The 21,302-nt window shown below is 47.7% G+C and overlaps 7 protein-coding genes across 7 annotated transcripts; 4 read left to right on the plus strand and 3 right to left on the minus strand.

Annotated features, from left to right (window-relative positions):
* Positions 1-1,332: 1,332 nt before the first annotated feature.
* On the minus strand, positions 1,333-6,024 carry ANOM_003925 (uncharacterized protein; the record flags this gene model as incomplete). The annotated part of the gene is made up of 7 exons (XM_015549182.1): positions 1,333-1,846; positions 1,947-3,124; positions 3,871-4,025; positions 4,088-4,540; positions 4,708-4,925; positions 5,006-5,852; positions 5,910-6,024. 7 exons carry the CDS (start codon positions 6,022-6,024, stop codon positions 1,333-1,335), a joined length of 3,480 nt encoding a protein of 1,159 aa, XP_015408254.1.
* Positions 6,025-6,640: 616 nt separating this feature from the next.
* Positions 6,641-8,962, minus strand: ANOM_003926 (DEAD/DEAH box helicase; the record flags this gene model as incomplete). The annotated part of the gene is made up of 3 exons (XM_015549183.1): positions 6,641-7,466; positions 7,519-7,937; positions 7,991-8,962. The coding sequence occupies 3 exons, from the start codon at positions 8,960-8,962 to the stop codon at positions 6,641-6,643; spliced, it is 2,217 nt and encodes a 738-aa protein (XP_015408257.1).
* Positions 8,963-9,508: 546 nt separating this feature from the next.
* ANOM_003927 (BRCT domain protein) lies at positions 9,509-12,283 on the plus strand (the record flags this gene model as incomplete). The annotated part of the gene is made up of 7 exons (XM_015549184.1): positions 9,509-9,530; positions 9,590-9,651; positions 9,752-10,028; positions 10,090-10,712; positions 10,764-11,040; positions 11,092-11,172; positions 11,223-12,283. 7 exons carry the CDS (start codon positions 9,509-9,511, stop codon positions 12,281-12,283), a joined length of 2,403 nt encoding a protein of 800 aa, XP_015408256.1.
* Positions 12,284-12,820: 537 nt separating this feature from the next.
* On the minus strand, positions 12,821-15,790 carry ANOM_003928 (mitofusin; the record flags this gene model as incomplete). The annotated part of the gene is made up of 4 exons (XM_015549185.1): positions 12,821-13,182; positions 13,235-15,300; positions 15,352-15,400; positions 15,469-15,790. 4 exons carry the CDS (start codon positions 15,788-15,790, stop codon positions 12,821-12,823), a joined length of 2,799 nt encoding a protein of 932 aa, XP_015408253.1.
* A 271-nt stretch (positions 15,791-16,061) lies between these two features.
* ANOM_003929 (ESCRT-III subunit protein DID4) lies at positions 16,062-17,379 on the plus strand (the record flags this gene model as incomplete). The annotated part of the gene is made up of 5 exons (XM_015549186.1): positions 16,062-16,148; positions 16,209-16,423; positions 16,491-16,551; positions 16,611-16,871; positions 16,935-17,379. Coding segments are annotated over 5 exons (681 nt in total), but the record flags the coding sequence as incomplete, so codon positions are not given.
* Positions 17,380-19,361: 1,982 nt separating this feature from the next.
* ANOM_003930 (acyl carrier protein) lies at positions 19,362-19,783 on the plus strand (the record flags this gene model as incomplete). The annotated part of the gene is made up of 4 exons (XM_015549187.1): positions 19,362-19,427; positions 19,479-19,559; positions 19,633-19,681; positions 19,743-19,783. The coding sequence occupies 4 exons, from the start codon at positions 19,362-19,364 to the stop codon at positions 19,781-19,783; spliced, it is 237 nt and encodes a 78-aa protein (XP_015408272.1).
* A 235-nt stretch (positions 19,784-20,018) lies between these two features.
* ANOM_003931 (holo-ACP synthase) lies at positions 20,019-20,605 on the plus strand (the record flags this gene model as incomplete). Its single annotated transcript, XM_015549188.1, has 2 exons — positions 20,019-20,311; positions 20,362-20,605. The coding sequence occupies 2 exons, from the start codon at positions 20,019-20,021 to the stop codon at positions 20,603-20,605; spliced, it is 537 nt and encodes a 178-aa protein (XP_015408275.1).
* Positions 20,606-21,302: the final 697 nt, after the last annotated feature.

Consider the following 21,302-nt stretch of genomic DNA (forward strand, 5'->3'; position numbering starts at 1 on the left):
ATGCGAAATCTGGCAACGCCTGACGTAGGAGGGTAGGAATTGCGGCGGAAGCGAGGGGAAAGAGCTGAACAAGAAAAAATAAGGAGAGTGTCAGTGACTGAGTCTACTAAAACTGGCTTCCAACTTAAGTAGGTTGAAAGGTAATGGTTTCAAAAACTCAGGTGATATTTAAGAAGCAGTTGTATCAGATGACGAATGTCTGGGCGTCTGCGTGGTCGAAAAGCAACAGGTCCATGACATATAGCGGCCCTTCTCTACCGCACATACCAAAACACATCGCGAAAAAACAGTGACTAGTAGGAAATAGGTATGGATTTGAAGGGATCATCACAAGTCACACTATCCAACTGAAACTGACTTGTCACCTTGGATGAGGCCCCATGGGGGCACATCATGATCAACCCCACTGCGCAGCGACACATAGAAACAACAGTGTGCTAAGCCACTGGGCGGGATTTGGGTAGGAATTAAATAGCACTCACGAGGAAGACAATCAGATAGAAATCAAAGCTCCAAGGTTTCTGGATGTAGAAGTGGTGAAGTACTCCGGGTTGAAGTACGGCGAGCGCGGGTTGGTTAGAGGTGGGATCGATGGCATTTATTATTAGTAGTTAGTAGTTAGTAGTTTGTTCATCATTGCTGGGAAAGCACCTGGCAGGCTGGCACTCAGGCTACTTTCCCACTCCCGTCCTTCGCGCTAAACCCAGGTCGGGGAAGAGTTTTAACTAATCACGCAGGCGGTCGAACGCCAGTGCCGGAAGAGCGGAAGACCGCCCAGACTATTTTATTAGTTGAGGACGGAATGGGACCTGTGGATCCCCCAAAGCAGCATCACTTACAGTAGTGAGGCAAACCGTTTGCTTTTTTCCCCCTGGGACTAAGTAGGGGTCAAGGATCATAAGATGCCAATCTATACGATATGATCTGATATGGTATGTTATATCGTCTAACTAGTGTGCCTTGGTTTTCCTACTAGTTCGTATTTATTGGTTGTTTTCTCGTATTGGACCATTCTACTAGTACTGACTTGTGTACAGACGTATAGTAGTATATATAACTGACGACTTACCTTGTAACCGATATGGCGAAGAATTTGTAACCCGTAGGTCATAGAAGCATTGACCATATCACAGAGAGCGTAAACATGAGCACAGGACGCCCTACCGTATTGAGCGAAAAACTCCGTGTAATTTGAGCATCCTGCGACTTATTCATACACTCATATAGAAATAAATATTCGGGGACGGATCCCGGACACTGCTGTATAGACATATCATGATCTTAGTCATAGGTACCTACAGTACGAGATACATAGCATCGACAGGGAGACTTTCAATCCCACGAACTGAAATCGCCAAACCCTCCCCTGCTTTTGAACTTCTTCCGCATCGGCTCGGGCTCTGGCTCCTCGTCTACAAATTCCACGATTTCATCCTCCTCTTGAGCGGCTTGATTGGCCAACGCAGCCTTCAAATACTTTCCGACTCCGCTTGAAGCATCACCGCCAGCCCCTGAAGACCCTGGGCCGCGCACTCTTTTGCCTGTCCAAGTAACCTGGTCGTCATCTTCCTGCTGAGTTTTCCCGTCTTCTTCTGTTGAATCGGCTGTTTTATTCTTCCCTGACGTCTCTTCCGCCTTTTTCTGATTCAAAAACTCCTCAAAGGGGTCCACAAATATGGTGACATCTGTGATGCGAATGTCTGGGGTAGGTCTGTTAGTTGACGCATTGACCGGGTGCGTTTCCAGCTTGTTTAGGGTTGTGGACGAAGGAGTCGGATCGTCGATTACATGACCGAAAATAGTATGCTTGTTGTTCAAGTGTGGGAGAGCACGGTACGCAATAAAGCTAGTAGAACAAAAGTTAGCACATGCCGTCTCGATCAAATTACCGACATAGTGTGGGGGTCAAAAAAGAGGCAAACACTTGGCAAGAGAGGAACACTTACAACTGACTACTATTCGTGTTCTTGCCTTTATTGGCCATGCTGAGAGTCCCTCTGGAATCATGTTTCAAGGGTCCCTCGAATTCATCATTGAAGTATTTACCCCAGATACTTTCACCACCCCGGCCAGTACCCGAGGGATCTCCGCCCTGGATCATGAAGCCCTTAATATTGCGATGGAAAGTGACATCTTTATAATATCCCTTTTTAGCCAATTTGATGAAGTTCCACACGGCCTTTGGCGCGTATTCCGTCTGTAGCTCCAAGTTAATATCACCGGATGTGGTTGAGATTCGAGCATAACCCTTTTGCTTTACACGTCCCCGTTTTAACATGTATTCCTCATCAGAAAGGAGCGCGAGCTCGGCAGAGGTATGTGGAGTTAAACCAGTACTCGTGAAGGATGCCGCAGCCAGACCCGTAGTATGCTTGGCTGCATTGTATGGTGTAGGTTTTCCAGATTGGAACGAAGCCGTTTTGGATTGAGTACCTGCAGTCGTACTACCATCGACCTTCTTGGCAACAGCAGCAGAGCCAGCTCGCTGCGCTCTCTCCGAACGGGCTTTGGCCACAGCCTCCTTTGCCTTCAAGATCTTCGCGGAACTTCCCAATGCGCTGGCATTGACATTGGACTCTTCCTCTTTCTGTCCAGGCACACTTTCGCCTTCCTTCAAATAATTGAAGGAGCTGAGATTCCGCGACTCGATATTCTGTGGATCCTGTAGTGTAATTATGTCCTTGCGTCCGAATTCCTCATCTGTGACGAGGTCGCGCCACAACTTCCCCTTGATATTCAATCGCTCAACGGTATCCCAAGCGAAGACATTTCCGGTATTGCGCAAGGCGACAATATGCGTGTTATCCGTCAAGACTTTATAGGTTACTGGGTCGACGTAATCACCCGATTCATTCTTCGCGATGTTGAGCTTAATGAGGTCGGAGTTTTTCAGCGGTGTACCGTCTACCGGGTTCTTTCCATGTTTCTTGATCCAAGGGAGGATGTTGGTGAGGTCGAAAATTATCCCGGAATGCGTGCAAACCGGGTGGGTGAATGGCTGCAGTGAGAGAGAGCAGAAATTGAAAGGAAGGCGTTTGAAGGGTGCGTTATCTCCTCCTTTTCCTCCCCCTGCTCCGGCGCTCGCAGAGTATGCATCACCCGACGCCCACTCAGAATGTGTGATCTGTTTTGAGCTTTGCGATCAGTAACCAGTTTATTAGACCGCGCAGAACAAATCTTTAATGAGGTGTATCATACGTAAAGCTTGTCCGTCCCTACCAGGCAAAGGGTCTGTTAGCATTAAATTAAATTTTCAAGTAGCCCAGAATGCTGATTCACTGAACTAACCTTTCCCCATCTCGGTGATGAAGCTTTATGTTGATATTCTGACTGAATCTTCGCAAATGCGACCGATGGCCGCGCCCCAAGACATGATGTATTGCTCTCGGCCTAGATACTGATCTAACCAAATCGGGCTAGGATGGACAATTCAAGGTTCATCCGATGGATAGATCCAATTAACATACAGGTTGACATAGGCATCTGCTAGGTGCTAGGTAGTGGATCAAAAAACCATGGATCTGTATTTTATTTTGCTAGGTAGTGAATTGGCCTTGGAAAAACCACATATGATACAATCCGCTCGTTCCTTAAAATCATTTCGCCGTAGTGCGAACCAGCTATGACTAGCATGATATGATGCATTTCGTTGACACTGCAAAAAGGGGTATACCCTGAATCAATCCCGCTATTTCTTTTAGTAAAACCCGTATAACGCCATAAATTAAGCTGTTCAGTCGTGAAGTAAAGGGCAGGGGCCACCGCGCATGAGCAATCTCAAGCGGAGGATGGTTGGTAGCGTAGAGGCACGACCCAGCGATTGCCAAAGTCAATTCCGTGCCGGCGACGTGTCCCATATTTCCTCCATACAATCTGAGGAATCCCGATGTCTGCTACGGAAAGGCTCCAAGTAAGACCCTCCCCGGCCAGCAGTGCATTTATGATTCCCGTCTTGGGTGCTCCGAGGCAGACTACTGATTTGGAACTGACGCACACCCGGCCTCCCTCCATTACAGTCACCTCACCTGTAGTTGGCTTGTGTTAGTAAGGGTACTAAAAGGTGCCTATCGATGTAGGAGAGACTTACCGCTCGAAGCTGAGAAGCCCGAAGGAACATCAACAGACAGAACTTCGAGGTTGCTTCTGTTGGCCCAGGCGATCATCTCAAAAGCCACGGCTTGATCGTCGGTGCGGAGATCATCAAAGGCTATGTGAATGCCGAATAGAGCATCTAGGACTAGATCAGGACTGAATTCAGAAGTTGAAAGTCGCGTTGATAAATCTTCCCATCTGTGTACACGTCCACCGATCTTCTTGAAAACATCAATCTGCTTGCGGCAGCTCTCGAGTAATTCATTTTCGTGCTCAATGCCAAGCATACAGACAGTCACACGGTGTCCTCTGTTACGGAGGTGACGAGCAGCAGATACGGCCCTTGCGCCAGTACGATGGTTGCCGGTCAACACAAGCATGGTAGGCGCAGCGGCATCATTAGACAAAAGGCCAACGGCAGCTTCCGCAATGCTTCTCCCAGCGTTTTCTGTGATCATATCTTCAGTCAGGCCAAGTTCGGCGACCGCAATTTGCTCGACTTCGAGGGCTTGTAGCGGGCTCACAGTCGGACAACTTCTATTCGTGGTAGTGAGACGCAAGGAGCTCCAGGAACGCCGGGTCCGCTAATAGGCGATGCTGAAACTGAAGCCTTACTTCCAGGCCGAGGACTGGTAGTACGAGAAGCGCTGAGTTGGCCACGCCCAACAGTGTTGATCTGGGGAGGTACCAGGGGTTGTCCTAGAATGCCACTTCCCTTGCGGCTCTGGGCTCGTGCTGACCCTCTTGAGAGCTCGCGTCCTGAGTAGTTTCCGCTGCTCAGTTTCGCGTCGCTTGGCTCCTGGTCAGTGTCTCCAGTTTCACTGCCCGGAGGACTATCAAGCACATTCTCAGTCCAATGCAGATTCTTCCCGCCGTTTGTGCCCGGCTTGGGGACCCTTCTATTAAAACTAACCAATCGTGCTTCATCTGCCGTGGTGTCGTCATTTCTAATCTCCTCAAAGACTCTTCTTTTGTCGAATTTGGAGAGATTACTTTGAAAATCGAAATCACCCAGTTCTTGAATGTCGGTGGCATCTTCTGTTGCCCAACCATTGGGATCCTCAGCATAGAACCGCGGTTCTTCTTCTTCCGACGCCGTGAGTTAGGCTCTCTTTCTCTGTACTTTTGTGGACTGGCAGGTTCTACAAAGGCAGTCTGACGCCACCCTCGGGTCTTCGGGTTTGTATTCGCTGCGCCATCGTGCTCATTAACAGGCGTTAACCCTGAACGCTGGGACTTGTTCTGACCAACGCGACGAGCACCCTTTAGGTTGACCTGGGCAGCAGAGCGTTGTGCAGTTGTAAACTCATCCTTGCCTGCAGGAATAGACCCATGCAACTCATTTCCCTGAGACGCATTGTGAGGCTCATTTGCTCTGCCGTCTACATTCAGCTCCAAGTTGCTGAATGGCTCCGTAAGGATTGCAGACTGATCACGCTGGACCTGATGAGGGGGGTGGATATTCTGAGAAGCTGGAGAGCTTAATCGGTCGATCGGAGCGGGTTGAAGCTGCGGCCCTCCTGGCCTTGCGCCCTGGATAAATTGCTCAGAAGATGGTTTGCTGAAGCTTAAGATGGCCGGGTCAACAAATGGTTGTTGTACAGGTACCGCAGAGGGCGCATGAGCTATATTCTGGCTCTCTCTGCCTGGCTGCTGATTATGCGAGGGCCCATTGGGGTTCGGTCCAAGAGAGAGGTCGGCAATGTCGGCAGCTTCAATGAAATACGTGGGAAATTTCTGGGGGCTCCACGAAAGTGCGACTAGCAGTTGCATATTAGACCGATACAAGAAAATGGCATAGGACTATCTTCACTTACCATCCCGCAGCATCAGACGTTGACCTATGACATTGGCCACGACGCCTTGGACAGTTGCATTAGGCGGAGTTCTGAGCGTCACAAGAACGTTGTATCCAATGAATTCGGAAGCCATGGTGAATAATCACTCAGTATACAATCACCAAACTATCGCCTATCTGACAAGCATGCCAAAGACTGGCGAAAGGTAGCAGGGGAAAAGTAGAACAAACGTTGGTCCTGTAGTACAGCGTCGCAAAATGAATTGTCAGCTCGTTGCTACAGCTCTATCCGACGTCACGTGAAGTGCTAAATATCTTATCGATAAGAAGGCGCGCCCAAGTGGGGTGGCTTACAAGGTTCCTACTTTAGTTCGGTATATTTCAAATCTTACCACGAGGCGAGGCCCTCCTGTCGGTAAGTTTTGATCCTCCAATTGAATTGGATGTTTAATCTTATGGTCAAGGTTACTATGGATACTTCAATGGGATTTGCAGTACTACTAACTAGGGAGGGTTAGTGAGCAATATGATTGGTCTCAATTCAACTGTCATTGTGCATGCGCTAGTATATGTGACTTTCATCTCTCACATGATATCAACAGTAATCAAACTTAAAACCACAATGGTATCGTTTTACATGCTTCCCCGTGAAGGATATGAGCTTTTAAACAATATGTAGATATAGAATAGCGATGATGAAGAAGGTAATAATAGAAGTGTTATGTGTGCGGCGGGTGAAATCTCTTACCCTTATAGATAGTCTAAATAATCATCTTCAAAGTCGTCTTCAGGGTAATGACCAGGAATAGTCCGTTGCCCGCCTTTCGGCTTGAGCACCTCAGTGATACTGGTGAGTTTAGAGTAAAACTCGGTGACTTTGGGATGCACCATGACCTTTCGTGCATCGAACCGTGTGACTTGAAGGCCTTCCTTGGAGGTTGCACGACTCAGAGCAACGTAGGCCTGACCTTTTTCGAAAACCCGTCCAAGGTCGACTTTAACTCGCTGCAACGTCTGACCCTGAGCCTTGTGAATAGACAGAGCCCATGCCAGAATCAATGGAACCTGTGCACGCTGAGCCTGAACCTCTCCGTTGGGAAGCTCGATCTTCCATGTTTCTGGTTGGCAAAGCAGGTGTCTTTCGGTTCCATCCGGCTGTACAAAACAGACAAGAGGCCATTTTTTGCTCACTACGACACCCCCTTCTTTGTGAGCAAGAGACTTTAGTTTCTTGCGGGAGCGATTCATCATCTCTTCATCGCTTTGGGCCCCCTGGTCACCAGCGAAGTCGCTTTCATTCTCACGATAGAAATCGAATGTTGCCTCATCCATAAATGCTACCACTCGTCCAATTGATCCATTGACGAGCGTATCTTCCATATTTTTAATGAGCATGACTTGTGCTCCTTTTTTGAGGTGAATTACTTGTGGAGCCATGCAGTTGGTCAGCAGTTTCTCACGATACTGTACGTCTTGAATTGTGCCCGAATCTGCGGCATTGAAAGTCATCACTTCACCGGACAATCTTTGCATTCTTGCACTGTTTGCATACTCTACTTCTTGACGTGTTGGGAACCTAAGTGATTCCATGTTAGTTCCCGTGTAGTCTTCTAATGGGATGACCTTACAGCTCCGTAGCTTCAAGAGAATCATGAAAGTCAAGTGGCCGTGATAGTTGTTTGAAGGTATCAATTGTACGCGGACTGAGCTTTCCAAGTCTCATTTCATTGAGCATGTTGGCGAAATCAGGATCTGCTTGACGGAAAACAGTGGTCAAGAGGATTGTGTGTTGTATAGAGGTGTTCCAGGTAGCAGCAGAAAATGCAAATTTTGCCTCTCGAGTGCTGCCATCAGGGACCGGAGGCAATTGAAAGAAGTCGCCTGTAACGACAAGCTGAATACCGCCGAAAGGACGGCCATTGTTTCTAATCTTTCGAGCAAGCTCCTCGAGCTTATCGAAGAGATCCCCGTCAACCATAGATACTTCATCAATAATCAGAACCTTTGTACGTAGCCAACGATTCCGGCCTTTGGGATTTTTCTTGACCTGTGATGTGTCAATAAGTGTACCTTTCTACAGGGCATGGTGCAAATTGTGACCTTCTTAACAAGCTCAGGAACAGGCTCTTTGCCCAATCCTATCCCTGCAAAGCTGTGGAGGGTAACACCCTCGATGTTACAAGCGGCAAGACCTGTTGAAGCAGTCACTGCCACTCTGTCAGGTTCTCTCCTGTACTTGTCGCGAAGTTTCTTAATAATTTCTCTCATGAGAACGGATTTTCCAGTTCCGGCGGAACCGGTGAAGAATATACTCTTCCCTTGCTCAACAACGGCATTAAGTACGTGTTTCTGCTCATCACTAAGGAATAAGGACGCCATCTTAGGACGTGGGCGGTGTTGCACAGAATCGGTCTTCTGATTCTTATTCTGTCGCCGTAGTTCCTTCTGTTCCTCCTTGATTGCGCTTGCTGATTTGTTCCATATGGCAGTCGACTTTGGACGCGCAGGCGTTTCTGGCTTCTTGTACTGTATGGCTGGTGCTGGCACCGGCTCCTCTTTCTTAAGCCACGGTAGAGTTCGAGAACTGGTAGGCTTCTGAAAGTGAGATGGTGGTGAGGATGACCAAGGAACTGGTATGCTGCTGGATGGTACCGGATCATCAGGACTTAAAGGCAACTCGGGGTACTTTATCTCGAAGTCTTCATTCTTCATCGCAGGCGTCGACACTTGAGGCGGCTTGTTCGTGTGCGTCGCCAAGGTAATTGAATTTGTACTTTGAAATGGGATCTGTCGCTCGTTGCTCGGCCTCACAATTTTTGGCGGTGGTATAAACGGCTCTGGCTCCTCGCTATCCAAATCAAGATCATCATCGAAATCATTCTCATCAAAGTATACAGCGCTGTGCAAAGATCCTAGTGCAGATCCCCCAGCATTGGCCATTTCGATTTTTCGTTTGACCCCTACTGACTGCGGCGGTGGTTTCGGTGGTTGAATCCCATTGCTGCGAAGAAGGCTGGACTGAAGGGGTTTAGCAGATCCTCCTGAATGGTCTTGTACAGCTTTCTTGAACATTACGGTCCCTTCCGGCGCTTGTCAGGCAGTCGAGTATCTGCATGCAACCTGCAATGTCAATTTTGCACCATGTAAAATTACTTGATGAATTAAGACCAGACTCCTGTTAGACACATACAAAGAACGCAAACTGGAGAAATATGATTCAGTGGCACATCACTTTATGAAATCAATACTATTGATTGAGGACTTTCGCGACCCGCGTTCTACAATGAGACGCGCTGCATATCACACGTGATCCCGATAAGGGCTATCACACAGGGCACGTTCATTACCTCACTGTTATTCCAAGATGCCAAAAGCAACATCAGAGAAACAAAGAACAGTTGCTAAGAACAGCTACTATAGTCTGAATTGCTAATAAGAAGACTTTCTGGCTTAGAAAGCACAAGTTTACACCTATGCATGTACAGTGTGTTTAGCCCTTCTATAAAGTACTTGAATCACGTGATAGCGCATCACGAAAACGCGCCAATGCGGCATCGGAAGTATCAAATCAATCCATTAATGATTAAGGCTGTTTTTATGCGCTGCCAATCATGAAGCATGGCAGAGAAAGGTGCTTCAAGTACGTATAAGGTTCACTTCATATTATGGCGATATGACATTATACTAATAATATCGCAGACAAGGAGCATCCTCTTGCGGGGGTGGTCTTGTGCTTCACGTCCATTCTACCAGAACAGCGGGTTAGTGTATTTTTCACAAAGATCTTTGATGCTCTCACTTTGCTTCCCATATTCGTATCAGTAAATGGTCGCGAAAACTGACAACGTCCCTCGGAACTAGACTGAATTGGCTACAATCGCACACCAGATGGGAGCGACTCTCAAACTTGACCTAACCTCCGATGTTACGCATCTAATTGTTGGCGAGATCAATACTGCGAAATACAAATTTGTCGCACGAGAACGAGCAGATGTCACTGTTCTTAAGCCGGAGTGGGTAGAAGCGGTCCGCCAATCATGGATGCAGGGAGAGGATACAGATGTCCGAGGTCTGGAAGAACAATACAAATTCCCGACGTTCGCCGGATTGTGCATATGTATAACCGGCTTCGAGGATAGTAAGTGGAAGCGCACAATTCTTACGCCATCTCGATGCATACTAAGACTTTTTTCCCTTAGTGGCATTCCGAAACTATATCCAAGACACAGCTGTTGCACATGGAGCAGAATTTAGGAAAGATCTTACGAAACAAGTCACCCATCTTGTCGCACGAGATACGGAGAGCCAGAAGTATAAATTTGCGACGCAATGGAACATCAAGGTCATTACTGTGAAATGGTTCACAGACAGTATAGAGCGTGGAATGGTTCTGGAGGAGACATTGTATCACCCGCTTGTGCCGGAAGAGCAGCAGGGTGCGGGGGCCTGGAATCGCGCACTGCCCGCTGCTCGGGAGAAAGATCTGGGTAGCGAGGGCTCGTCGAATCCTCGCCCTAGAAAGTTGCGCCGCATCGCAAGTGCCAAATTGGTAGACCAGAACGAAGGGATCTGGGGTGACATCGTAGGCACCGGGTCCAGAGGAAGTCAGCAGAAAGATGATAGCCAGTTACTCGCCAAACGCGCATCTATGGTCCAAGAAGCCAAGTCGTTTGCTAGTGAAACTACCTTTGCCGAACCCCAGGAGCAAAGCAATGTTGATAAGCTCCAGAGGCCTCGCCAACAAGTTTCAGAGGCGGCTAGCCACCGCGATGGCTTTTTAGACGGTTGTTACTTCTTCATCCATGGATTCTCATCAAAACAGGTATGTTTGTATGCGCAATCGTTTTGATTCTTGCATCTGACCAAGATACAGACGAATGTCCTCCGCCAACACCTTTCGTTCAATGGAGCCCAGTTGGTCGGCTCATTGAGTGAATTCTCTCGGCCAGACATTCCTAAGAGAGGCCATGGTCTCTACACGATTGTTCCCTACAAAATGCCTCGAGCCCAGGTTCCATCCACCGATGACCTAGCATTCGAATGTGAAGTTGTAACCGATATGTGGTTGGAAAGATGCCTTGATGCCAAGACTCTAGTACCGCCAGAGTCACACATCGCAAACACCCCAATTCCTCGTTTCCCTATACCTGGTAAGTCCCTATTCCTTGTTCACGTATAAATGTGCAGACTAACCAGAGTAGGGCTCGACAGCATGAAAATCTGCTCTACAGGGGTTTCTCGTATCGACCTTCTACATCTATCAAAACTCGTAGGTCTGATTGGTAAGTTCGAACTACATTGCTAGGGCTTCTTCGTGAACTGATAATTCCAGGTGCAACCTATAATGAATACCTGACACCAAGTGCATCTGTCTTGTTATGTAATGATCCTAGTTCTGCAAATCAAGAGAAGCTCCGGCATACGCATGAATGGAACGTTCCCGCAGTCACCGTCGATTGGTTATGGACCTCCATTCAAAAAGCACAGAAACAGCCATTCGAACCTTTTTTGATTCGCAAGCCAACCTCACAGAGTAGTCGAGACTCGGAAAAGCGAGCTGATTCTCTCCCGGATCAGAGGGAACAGTCCCAGGAGCTTAACAAACGCAATAACGCAACCAAGTCTCAGACCCACCCAGATCACCCCCAGACCAACAAACTCATTAAACAAACATCAAAGGAAACAGACCAAGTTCCTTCGCGCCATTTAACACCCCTACAAGAAAACTCCGGAATCCTACAAAAAGAACCCACCATACGGGAATCCCCCACAAAAGAACCAAGCCAACAACACACACCATACGTATCACCACGAAAACGCCCATCCTCAGAACAAGCAATACATCCAACCTCCCTCTCAGCAATCGAAACAACGCTGAGCGGATTCCTCCAGCAGGCACGAGCAGCGAACTCGCGCTCCGCATCAGACGCAGGAGAGAACGGCGACCGCCCTCGTTCAAGGCGCAGAAAACCACTTCTTGGAAGAGCGCCCTCTCATGCCTCCGTCCGCTCTAACGAACATAAAGGTTTCTCTCGCGCGAGCTCAATCGATACTCTAAACGAGGATGGGTGCGGAAGTGCGATAGATAGCATCAACACAGATGGAATTACCTCCCTTGTGAACAGCGGAAGATTCGATTTCCTCGAAGGAGACCGTATTAATAAAGAAGAGGAGTCTGAAACACCGCCTCCAATGACGCAATTGAACTACGAAGATCCGGATGCCGTCGCAATGCGTGAGAAGTTTCTCCATCAGGCAGGTAAACTCGTCGATAAGAAACCTGCTAATCAGGACCCAATTGTGGGCGAAATTAAGGAGCTAGAAAACGTGGGTTGGGGGTCTGGTCGGAGGACAAGAAATGCAGGCAAGGTTGCAGAGGATAATACTTTTTAGATCTTGTCGGAAACATTTGTCTGGGATGTATGCTCACGTTCCTAACGATGGTTTTGGCATGGCATAGATAGCATCGAAATGGCGTCTCTGGTCATTGCTGGGAGTTACGGATGAATCTATCTTGGAATTTCTCGTTGATACCATCTATTATCATTTATTCTAGAATGCTTTCGATCAGGAAAGATGACAAGTTCTCTGCAATAACAATCAACTGTGTAGATAGGTGGCTACCTACAGGTTTAAATAAAAGCATCAATTGCAGTGGGAGTCCAATACGCTGAGTTCTTCAAACGCCAATGCAAGTGTAAACAGGAGGGCTATCAACGTGAATCACGACCTCCACAAAAAGGGGGAAATAAAAATAAATGAGGCGAAGGGGTAAAAATGGATGGACAATAATTGTTGTACACGATAGGGATATTTGCGAACCGAAGCAGAATTAGCACCCTCGAGACACAGCCGGCCGGATAACTCATACAGAATCATTACTTTTTGTACATATAACGCAAGGGAGATTCAAAGCTCAAAGCTCAAAGCTCATGGCTCATGGGCACCCATTGCACCCGGCAGCGGGCCATCAAGGTCTATACTCTCTACAGACCTTCTGTTCTCACCACTTTCCCGGAAGAGGTTGGAGAAGTACTTGCTTGCATTCTCACTTTCAACCTTGGTCTTGCTGACTTCTTGCTTGCGTCTTCCGAGGTCTTCGATGTCCTGGGCGAGACTGGCCTGGAGATTATTGGCCGGGATACGGAGAACCCGCCGGACTTCAGTCGAGATCCGGGTAGCGTTCGAATGTACGTAGTCTTTCTCTTCAAGAGCAGCGGCGATCTTGCGTGAGAGGCGAGGAGGCAGTGTAGTGGGAATTGTAGAAAGTACATATGCAGCGGTCAAAGCAGCTGTTTCAAGTTAGTTTTGCGCTCAAGGATCCGGTACGAATTAAACACTTACCAGCCGCGACAATACCCGGAACTAAGAGGCGTCGCAAGTTGTTGGGGCCAAGGAACTTAGCTGCACTAAATGCGCTGTCAACCCAGCTAATACCGCCGAAGACTCTGCCTCCGAGGACAGTGACAGCTGTCATGGCCATTCCTGTTCCAGCCACCTTCTCTTGCCGCTCCCAAATGCCAGCAATATCGAAGAAATCCAATAGTTCAACTTCCGTATCGACTTGTTTGGCAAATGTATGGCGTCGACTACGGCGGAACATCATATCGGCACGGAAATTCAAGGGTGCAAATTTGTCTCCAACGTGAAGAAGACCAATCTTTTGAATGGCTTCTACACCGTCTACTGTTTTTACGCGCGCATAGTCCTCGCAAGCTGAAGCTGCGGCGGATATTTGCTCCAGCATGGCTAACTTCAAATCTTCCGCATACTGGAATGCAGAGAAGATACCAGGGTATTCAACACCCAAATCAGCCTCTGAAACGCGAGCAATAGTGTCCGACAAGGTCGATCGCGTATGGTTGTAGACATCTTCGCATGAATCATCAATATTTTTCTCAACCTGCACGTCGAGCTCTATTTTCTTCTTCTGGCCGCCTTCGTAAGCTGGCTCGAGCTCTGCCAATTCTTCTGTGACACGCTTGAGTTCGGATTGGGCAATGTCGCGATTGACGGAGGCTAGGGAGTTCAAATCTCCAAGCAAGTTGAGAAGATAAGTTCTGGCAGGGGCGAGCTTCGAGCGAGAACGCTTTTCGAGAACAAACCGTCGCAAAGAGCTTTCAAGGTTTTCGAAATCTTGGATCTTCTGTTTCTCCTTCCCTTTGTCTTTGCCTTTGCCTTTGGGCTTACTATCGTCATCATCGTCATCCCCGTCGGAATCGAAGCCCCCGCCACCACCGGAACCAGAACTTTCCACGGACATAGGAGGTGCAACAGGAACGGCATTGCTTGATACGAAATGAACGAGCTCTGCAGCTTCCTTGTACGTACGAGGGCTAAGTTTGTTGATTTGATCCAGAATCATTCGCTCACACCGTTGCTTGTCGCGAATCTGGTCGAATCCGTTGACAACGATAAACATGTATGCTTTTTCTTTTGCCGCGTTGTGAATGAAATCCTTGGCTGAGAGCGTGAAATGATTGGCAGCGGAAACGACAAACACAACAACATCGATTTCTTCCTGCCGAGCAAAAACAGCGGTTGTCTTCAAGGAATCGGAGTTCAAGCCAGGGGCATCAATCAGAGCGATATCGACGACCCCATTATTCAGTAGAGACTCGTCAATGGTTCGCACGTCCTTAACGTAGACTTTGCATTGCATGTATTTGGAGTTGTCGATCACGATATTCTCGAGCTCAGTCAAGGGATACACGTCGTATGTGCTCTCATCGTTGCGATTGTAGTCTACGTCCTTGTGGACTGCATGCACCTCCTCAACCCCGCTGTTCTCCCGCGCATCAAGAACCTCACAGAAAATGCTGGTGCAAGGTTGCTGGTCTTCGGGCAGCACCTTGCGGCGCAGCAGAGCATTACAGAAAGTGGACTTTCCCGCATTAAGGTCACCAGTAATCAAAACCTTGCTCGAAGTATCTTCGATCCTGTCACGCAGCGAGAGAAGGTGCTTGACACTCTGGCTGATCTTTCCGTCCAAAAGAGACGCAATGGAAGCCTTTTCCAACGAATGTACTAACTCCACTTGAGACAGAGCACCTAGCTTCAAGTCAAGCTTCAGGATAGAAAATTCTTGCGCTATCTGTGGGGTTATCAATCTCGGTTCTGGCACTGGCCGACGTTCCGCAGCGGCACTTGATTCCGCTGCAGCCAGGTCGTCGCTATTTGATACCGTAGCTGCTCGTCTAATAGGTCCAGGCCTAAATTCCCCTTGTTGAATGTCGCCATCGTCGAAGAATGACTGCGCCTGGCGCAACGCGGGTCTGTCTGAAGGAGAATCCGCAGTATCTCGTACTGACGGGTAGTGGGCAGGCCATTGACGGTTCATCTCCTGGAGGTCCTTCAAAGTATCGAGAGTTCGTGTAATAGCGCGTCCGAGCTTCGTCCTGTTGGAGTTGCTATAGAGCGGTTAGAACTTTCATTCCGCTGTTTTGAGGTCGCAAACGTACTATAGTAGCTGGTGAACATGGCTCGCCACAACCTGTCGCTCATGTTCCGCTGGTGCACATCCACGTTAGAAAATTATACGTCCCCAAAAGATACCGGCCATGAGCAGAATAACCAACCTGCTGGGTTCCACTGTCCCGGGAGTGTTGGAGTATGTATCGGGGTCGGTCTATCCACCATCATATCGGATCTCCAGTCGCCACCCGCATCACCATCCCTCAAACTGCCACTCGCGATACTGTCACCATAGCCCGAGTCTCTGTTCAAAGATGCCATCAAGGCCGTCGCGCTCTCCGAGGTCGAACCATTTCCAACGGTCATGTACGCGGGCGGGGCGTTCGGGAAGAAAGGGTACTCGGACGCTTCCTGCTGCGGAGGATGCCTTGACGAACCCTCACCAGCAGAGGAACCGCCGTTGCCGGGGAAATACTCCTGACTCATGACGAAAAGGATGCGTGGTGCATGGAAGTCGAAAGGTCAGGCAAGATGCGATGAAACGGAACTTGTTTTTTCGTCAGTCGGGAGACCCGCTTACATGAGCATAAAAACGGCGTGGAAATTCCATGTCCCAAAAGGGGTTGGTCGCCGCCATGTGACTGTCGCCCCCGTAATTTTATTAGTTTGGATCCGCCCGTTCGGCGTATTAGTTCTTAGGTTTGATGTCACCGCGCGGCTTCGGATCGTATCAGATATTCCCCTCCCCAATCCCGCTCTCTTCATTTGTACCTTCTACGCAGCCTCTTTGTTTTCATTTCTTACAGTTTTGCACGGGAGATCTTTGTGACTGGCCAAGATGAATGTATGTTCTGGGTTGTTATTTGCCGTCATGACTTTCCCGCTTACGCTGTTCATTGTCTAGGTCATCGAATGGGCATTCGGAAAGCGCATGACACCAGCAGAGCGCCTGCGCAAACATCAAAGGGCTCTTGACCGGACACAGCGCGAATTGGACCGGGAGAGAACCAAGCTGGAAAATCAGGAAAAGAAGCTGGTGCAAGACATCAAGAAGAGCGCCAAGAATGGTCAGATTGGAGCCTGCAAGATCCAGGCCAAAGACCTGGTCAGGACGAGACGGTATGCATACCAAAGGAGCTCACTCTATACGCCACAATCATGAGCTAATGGAAGCTACTGGGTCTAGGTACATCCAGAAATTCTATCAAATGCGAACGCAACTTCAAGCGATTTCCCTCCGCATTCAGGTAGGATGGTCCCAAGGCGTACGAATAGCGGTACCTGTTACTCACTTGATGTTGTGCAGACCGTTCGCAGCAACGAACAGATGATGCAATCAATGAAAGGCGCCACAATGCTATTGGGTAGTATGAACCGACAAATGAACCTTCCCGCGCTGCAACGAATCGCTATGGAATTTGAACGAGAAAATGATATTATGGATCAGCGACAAGAAATGATGGATGACGCGATTGACGAAGCAACTGGAATGGAGGGTGAGGACGAAGATAGCGAAGATATTGTCAAGGAAGTCTTGGATGAAATAGGTGTAGATCTCAGCCAGGCGGTTCGTGTTCTCTTCTTCGTCTACATTAGAGCTGTGCGTATACTAACTTTCACTCTTGAACAGCTGGGTGAGACGCCAACCGACATACAGAAGACTGCCGTCGGCGAGACTCGAGTTGCCCAACCAGTTGGTGCTGGGGGGAGCTCAGCCGATGACGATCTACAAGCCAGGCTGGACAGCCTTCGACGGTGATCATGAGCTCTATTTGTTCCTTTATTATATTTTCTGTCCTTCAAGCCTCACTTTCATCCATAACGGGTTTACTCTTTGCATCGATTACGACGCCACTTCTTTATGTCAGGTTAATGTGATACACTCGGCAATCCAGCCAGTTCGCCACATCAACCCAAAGGAAGGCGAAGCTGGCTTTGGATATGAGTGCTTCGGTGCTACAGGCTCTAAGGGCTTTCACGCATTGTAGTAACGTGAACTTCAGGCTAATCCATACCTACTCATCAATCATACCCTATACCTATATTCTCATTGTTAATCCTAATGACAATGATCCGTTCCTTTGTGAGACACGACGGAAAAACCATGATCCTGTAAATTACAGTCCTTGTCTCAGATACAGAGACATCTGTCTGAGCCCGTGATCCATGGTACAGGTCAGATAGGCTCGGAGTCTAAACTGATACCTGTCTACCTGTCAGACCAACATAGATGCAATAAAGTTTATGCTAGGTTAGTCGTCAGAAATACCTAGCATTACTAACTTTGGTTATTATCATACTCCGTCCCGTTAACCTTATGTTTGACACGATAAGATGGGCCACGTGGGGCCGAAGGTGGTTGCAATTGCACGATGGAACGCACCAGTGCTATCAATTCGTTCGCTTGTAGAAGTATCTGGAGATTTCCTCAGGGGAGTTTGTATTGCAGGACTACTTCCCAGTAGGTACTCCGTCTTTGGTATCTGAAGAGATCTCCGACATTCATTTCTCATTTCAACTTAAGGTTTCTATATTTAAAGATAGATGGAATCTATCGATCATTGAACTCATTGAAGTAGCTTAAGCAGTTTAAGCTACTAGTAGGATTCAGGCCCCAGAGATCCTGGTGGTAGAATATAGAATACAGAGTAGGTGTACATCAGTATATGTAACGGTAGTATACTATATAGGTGCAATGTATGGTATTCTGAATCTACTATTGAGAATTATCTAACCCTTTGGCCAAGTTGGGCGCGTGTTTGCCTGGATCGCACGCCCTCACAGTATAGAAACACAGTCACGTGGCGTTGGAATCGAGCGACCAATTCGAAAGCAGTGACATAGAATTACAATTGAGCAACCAATCGGGACGCGGTTTCGGGAAACACCTGGAAAACAGTGACCTTCACTACTGAACAATAAAATAATCAAAAAAATCATCTCCACAACCCACTTGGTGACCCAGCCATACTATGTACAAGGGTGTGAGAAGATCGTGTGTGGAACCGCCAGAACCACTGTGGGCAAAAGCAGCACCGCCCGTCTCAGGCCCTATTATGTTTTGTATACAGCTGGCAAAATTCGTAGAAGGAAACGATGTACGAACCCCCCACTGGGATCAGCATGATCTTTTCGCACCCTCCCTCAGTAGACGCTTTCTTTACTGCAACAGATTGCCCTGCACCTCGCTTAGGGCGAGTTTTCGTTTTGGTGGGGTTGAAAGAAATTTCGCTGTCTCATACGGCCCCCCTCAATGGACATGTTTAAGAAAGCTCTGCACAGTTCCTCGTCAGATATATGTATACTTATGGAGCGTTAGTGGTCACAATCAATATCCGGCCTTCGTGCGATAAGCAATTGTCAATCTTATTTTCAATGGCCCAGAAAGAAAGATAGCTGTGCTGCCGAGTAGAGCGCGTATACCTGAATATTGCCTGGGGAAGCACCTATACTCATGAATCACCGTAGCATCAACGTTCTCTGAAAACAACATGCAATGGAAGGGCCCCTCAGAGAATAGATGAATAAACTGAGGCGCATTCACATCGTGATCTAACAGACCTGGTACATAGGTGTCTTAAGATAAACAGGGCCATCTATGCCTTCTCGGCATACTTGCAAAGCAGAATCCACACTGTATAATAAATGTAAGAGCAAAGTTTCTGAAAACAGTCACGTTCAAATCCAAGATATTGCACACCATCTCCACGACAGACGGGATTATATGAGACATTGTGTCTTTACGAAGACATGAGGGTAGTTGGAGACCCGCAGGTGTGATATTCTCTACCACGTGTTTAGATCCAGCGACAAGTCTTTCGCCTTATATGTGCCGAGAGTTTGTTGGGAAAATATACCCGGACGCTGAGGTTTACCAATCGAGAGTTTTTAGTTAACTAAGCTGAAGACTAACTGGATTGAGAACCGATGAGGGGTTGCCCCATATAAATATGGGACGCTTTCTCAAGATAGAATGTAAATATTGAAAATTCACGTTGCCCGATTAATTTTGTCACTTCAAAAATCTTCTCGACGTCCCGATCATCTTGAATACAACATGCCCACTATCGAGGAGAGAGTAAAGAAAGTAGTTGCAGACCAACTTGACAAAAGGCCAGAGGCGGTAGGGTCCTCCTATCTGTTATGATACTTAATCTTAACTGAGCCTCTGTAGATCAAGAATGATGCCAGCTTTGTGGGTGACCTGGGTGCCGATTCTCTTGACACAGTCGAACTTATAATGCAATTGGAAGAGGTAAGGCTAGAGATCCACAGCGCCCCTCCTTTATAGTTTCCGTGCTCTATAGATTTACTGACTAGGTGAATAGGAGTTCGGCATGGAGATTAAAGAGGAAGATGCTGAACACCTCAAAACTGGTAAGTGTCTCTGGGTGTCTGTGTTCTGTTGCGTATGCTAATTCCAAACCCGTGTGGACAGTCCAAGACGCCATTGACTACATCAGAAACAACCAGCAGTAAATGATTGACTTGCTATATCTGGTCTTCGAAGTTCGTTGTGCAATCTAGTTATTGTGATAGGTTAATAAACAGCTTAGAAAATGCTGTTGACAAAAAGAATTACTATCGAATGGCTTCGCAATTCAACAAGCCGACCCCAGCCAAGAGTCGGGTAGTTGTTCTGTGCTCCTCCCTATAAATTAGATAAATGAGATCGTAGCCCCACAGTCCGATCCTAAATCGGGCCACTACCAAAATGCCGAAATCTGATATCATTCCCTTTCCATACCCTCTCGGTGTTGGTACCGACATTTGCCATATTCCCAGAATCAGACGAATCTTGACTCGCGAGAACCCGAAATATGCCGAGCGATTCAGCAAACGGATCTTCAGTGAATCGGAACGTGACGCTTTTCAACAGCGGCATGATAACGTCTTACGGTTGAAAAAGGATCTAGACACTGCAGTATGTCGGACGGATGAGAATAGTCGTCAACAGGACGATTATGACCGGGAGCTATGGAGACTGTCAAGCTGGGTTGCTGGACGGTAAGGCAAACCAGTAAAACTACAGTGAGGATACGCTAAACAATGACCAGATTTGCCGCTAAAGAAGCAGCAATGAAAGCTGTCTATCCGCAGCGCCTTGGATGGCATCATGCTGAGGTATTGGTGCTTCCAGGGCAAATGAAGCCACTGCTAGTGATACACAGTTTTCAGCATGTAGATACGGTCGAGGGGAATGACGAGAATCGACCGCCGGTCACGAAGCGTGCTGCGCAGCTTTCAATTAGTCATGATGGGGAGTACGCCATTGCAACTGTTTTGGCTGCGATTGATTGAAGACGGTGGAACTGGCAGGCATGGCTGATAAGATACTAAGGGTTGTTTCTAGGGTTTAGCTCGCATACCTTAGTAAGAATTCGGATTCCGACTGTATACTAGTACCTGAGGCAGGCACTTTAAAGCTAATTTTGGTTATGGTTTTGCTTCCTACACGTACCATACATCTCTACATTCACAATACTACGGAAGAGGCGTACCTCAAAATGGCATATCTTGGCATTAGGACCTAAAAAACTACGAGAGGACAGACAATGAACCTTTTTCTGGAATTATTAACAAGGCGCAAATGAAGAGTAATGAGCCATTCAATGGCAGGGAGTCTATTGCCTGTCTTCCAATATACAAGAATTCCAGACTAGGGATGCAGGAGGATGCTTAAATCATGCTGAGGAACTCCAGCGCGATTAAAGCTCATCTAAGATTGGCTGGATATATGGATCTGGTCATCCCCCAAAATACAGTTGATTGTAGCATTCTATCAAAGAGCGGACGGATCGGCCAGGAGCAAGTAGTATAATACCGAACGACAGTGTCCCTCCCTGCCATGAAGGAACACCATCATAGATTCTACACCATTCTCAGAAGGTAGTTATAGGTTATCTACGCAAAAACCACGTTTGAACTTCTCTTTCCATGGGCCCATTATCGAGTTTATCCAGAAATACTATCTGTACGAAGACGTGTCCGGCAAGCG

Source organism: Aspergillus nomiae, assembly GCF_001204775.2.
Source record: "Aspergillus nomiae NRRL 13137 chromosome Unknown contig00084, whole genome shotgun sequence".
NCBI classification, from domain to species: Eukaryota; Fungi; Ascomycota; class Eurotiomycetes; order Eurotiales; family Aspergillaceae; genus Aspergillus; species Aspergillus nomiae.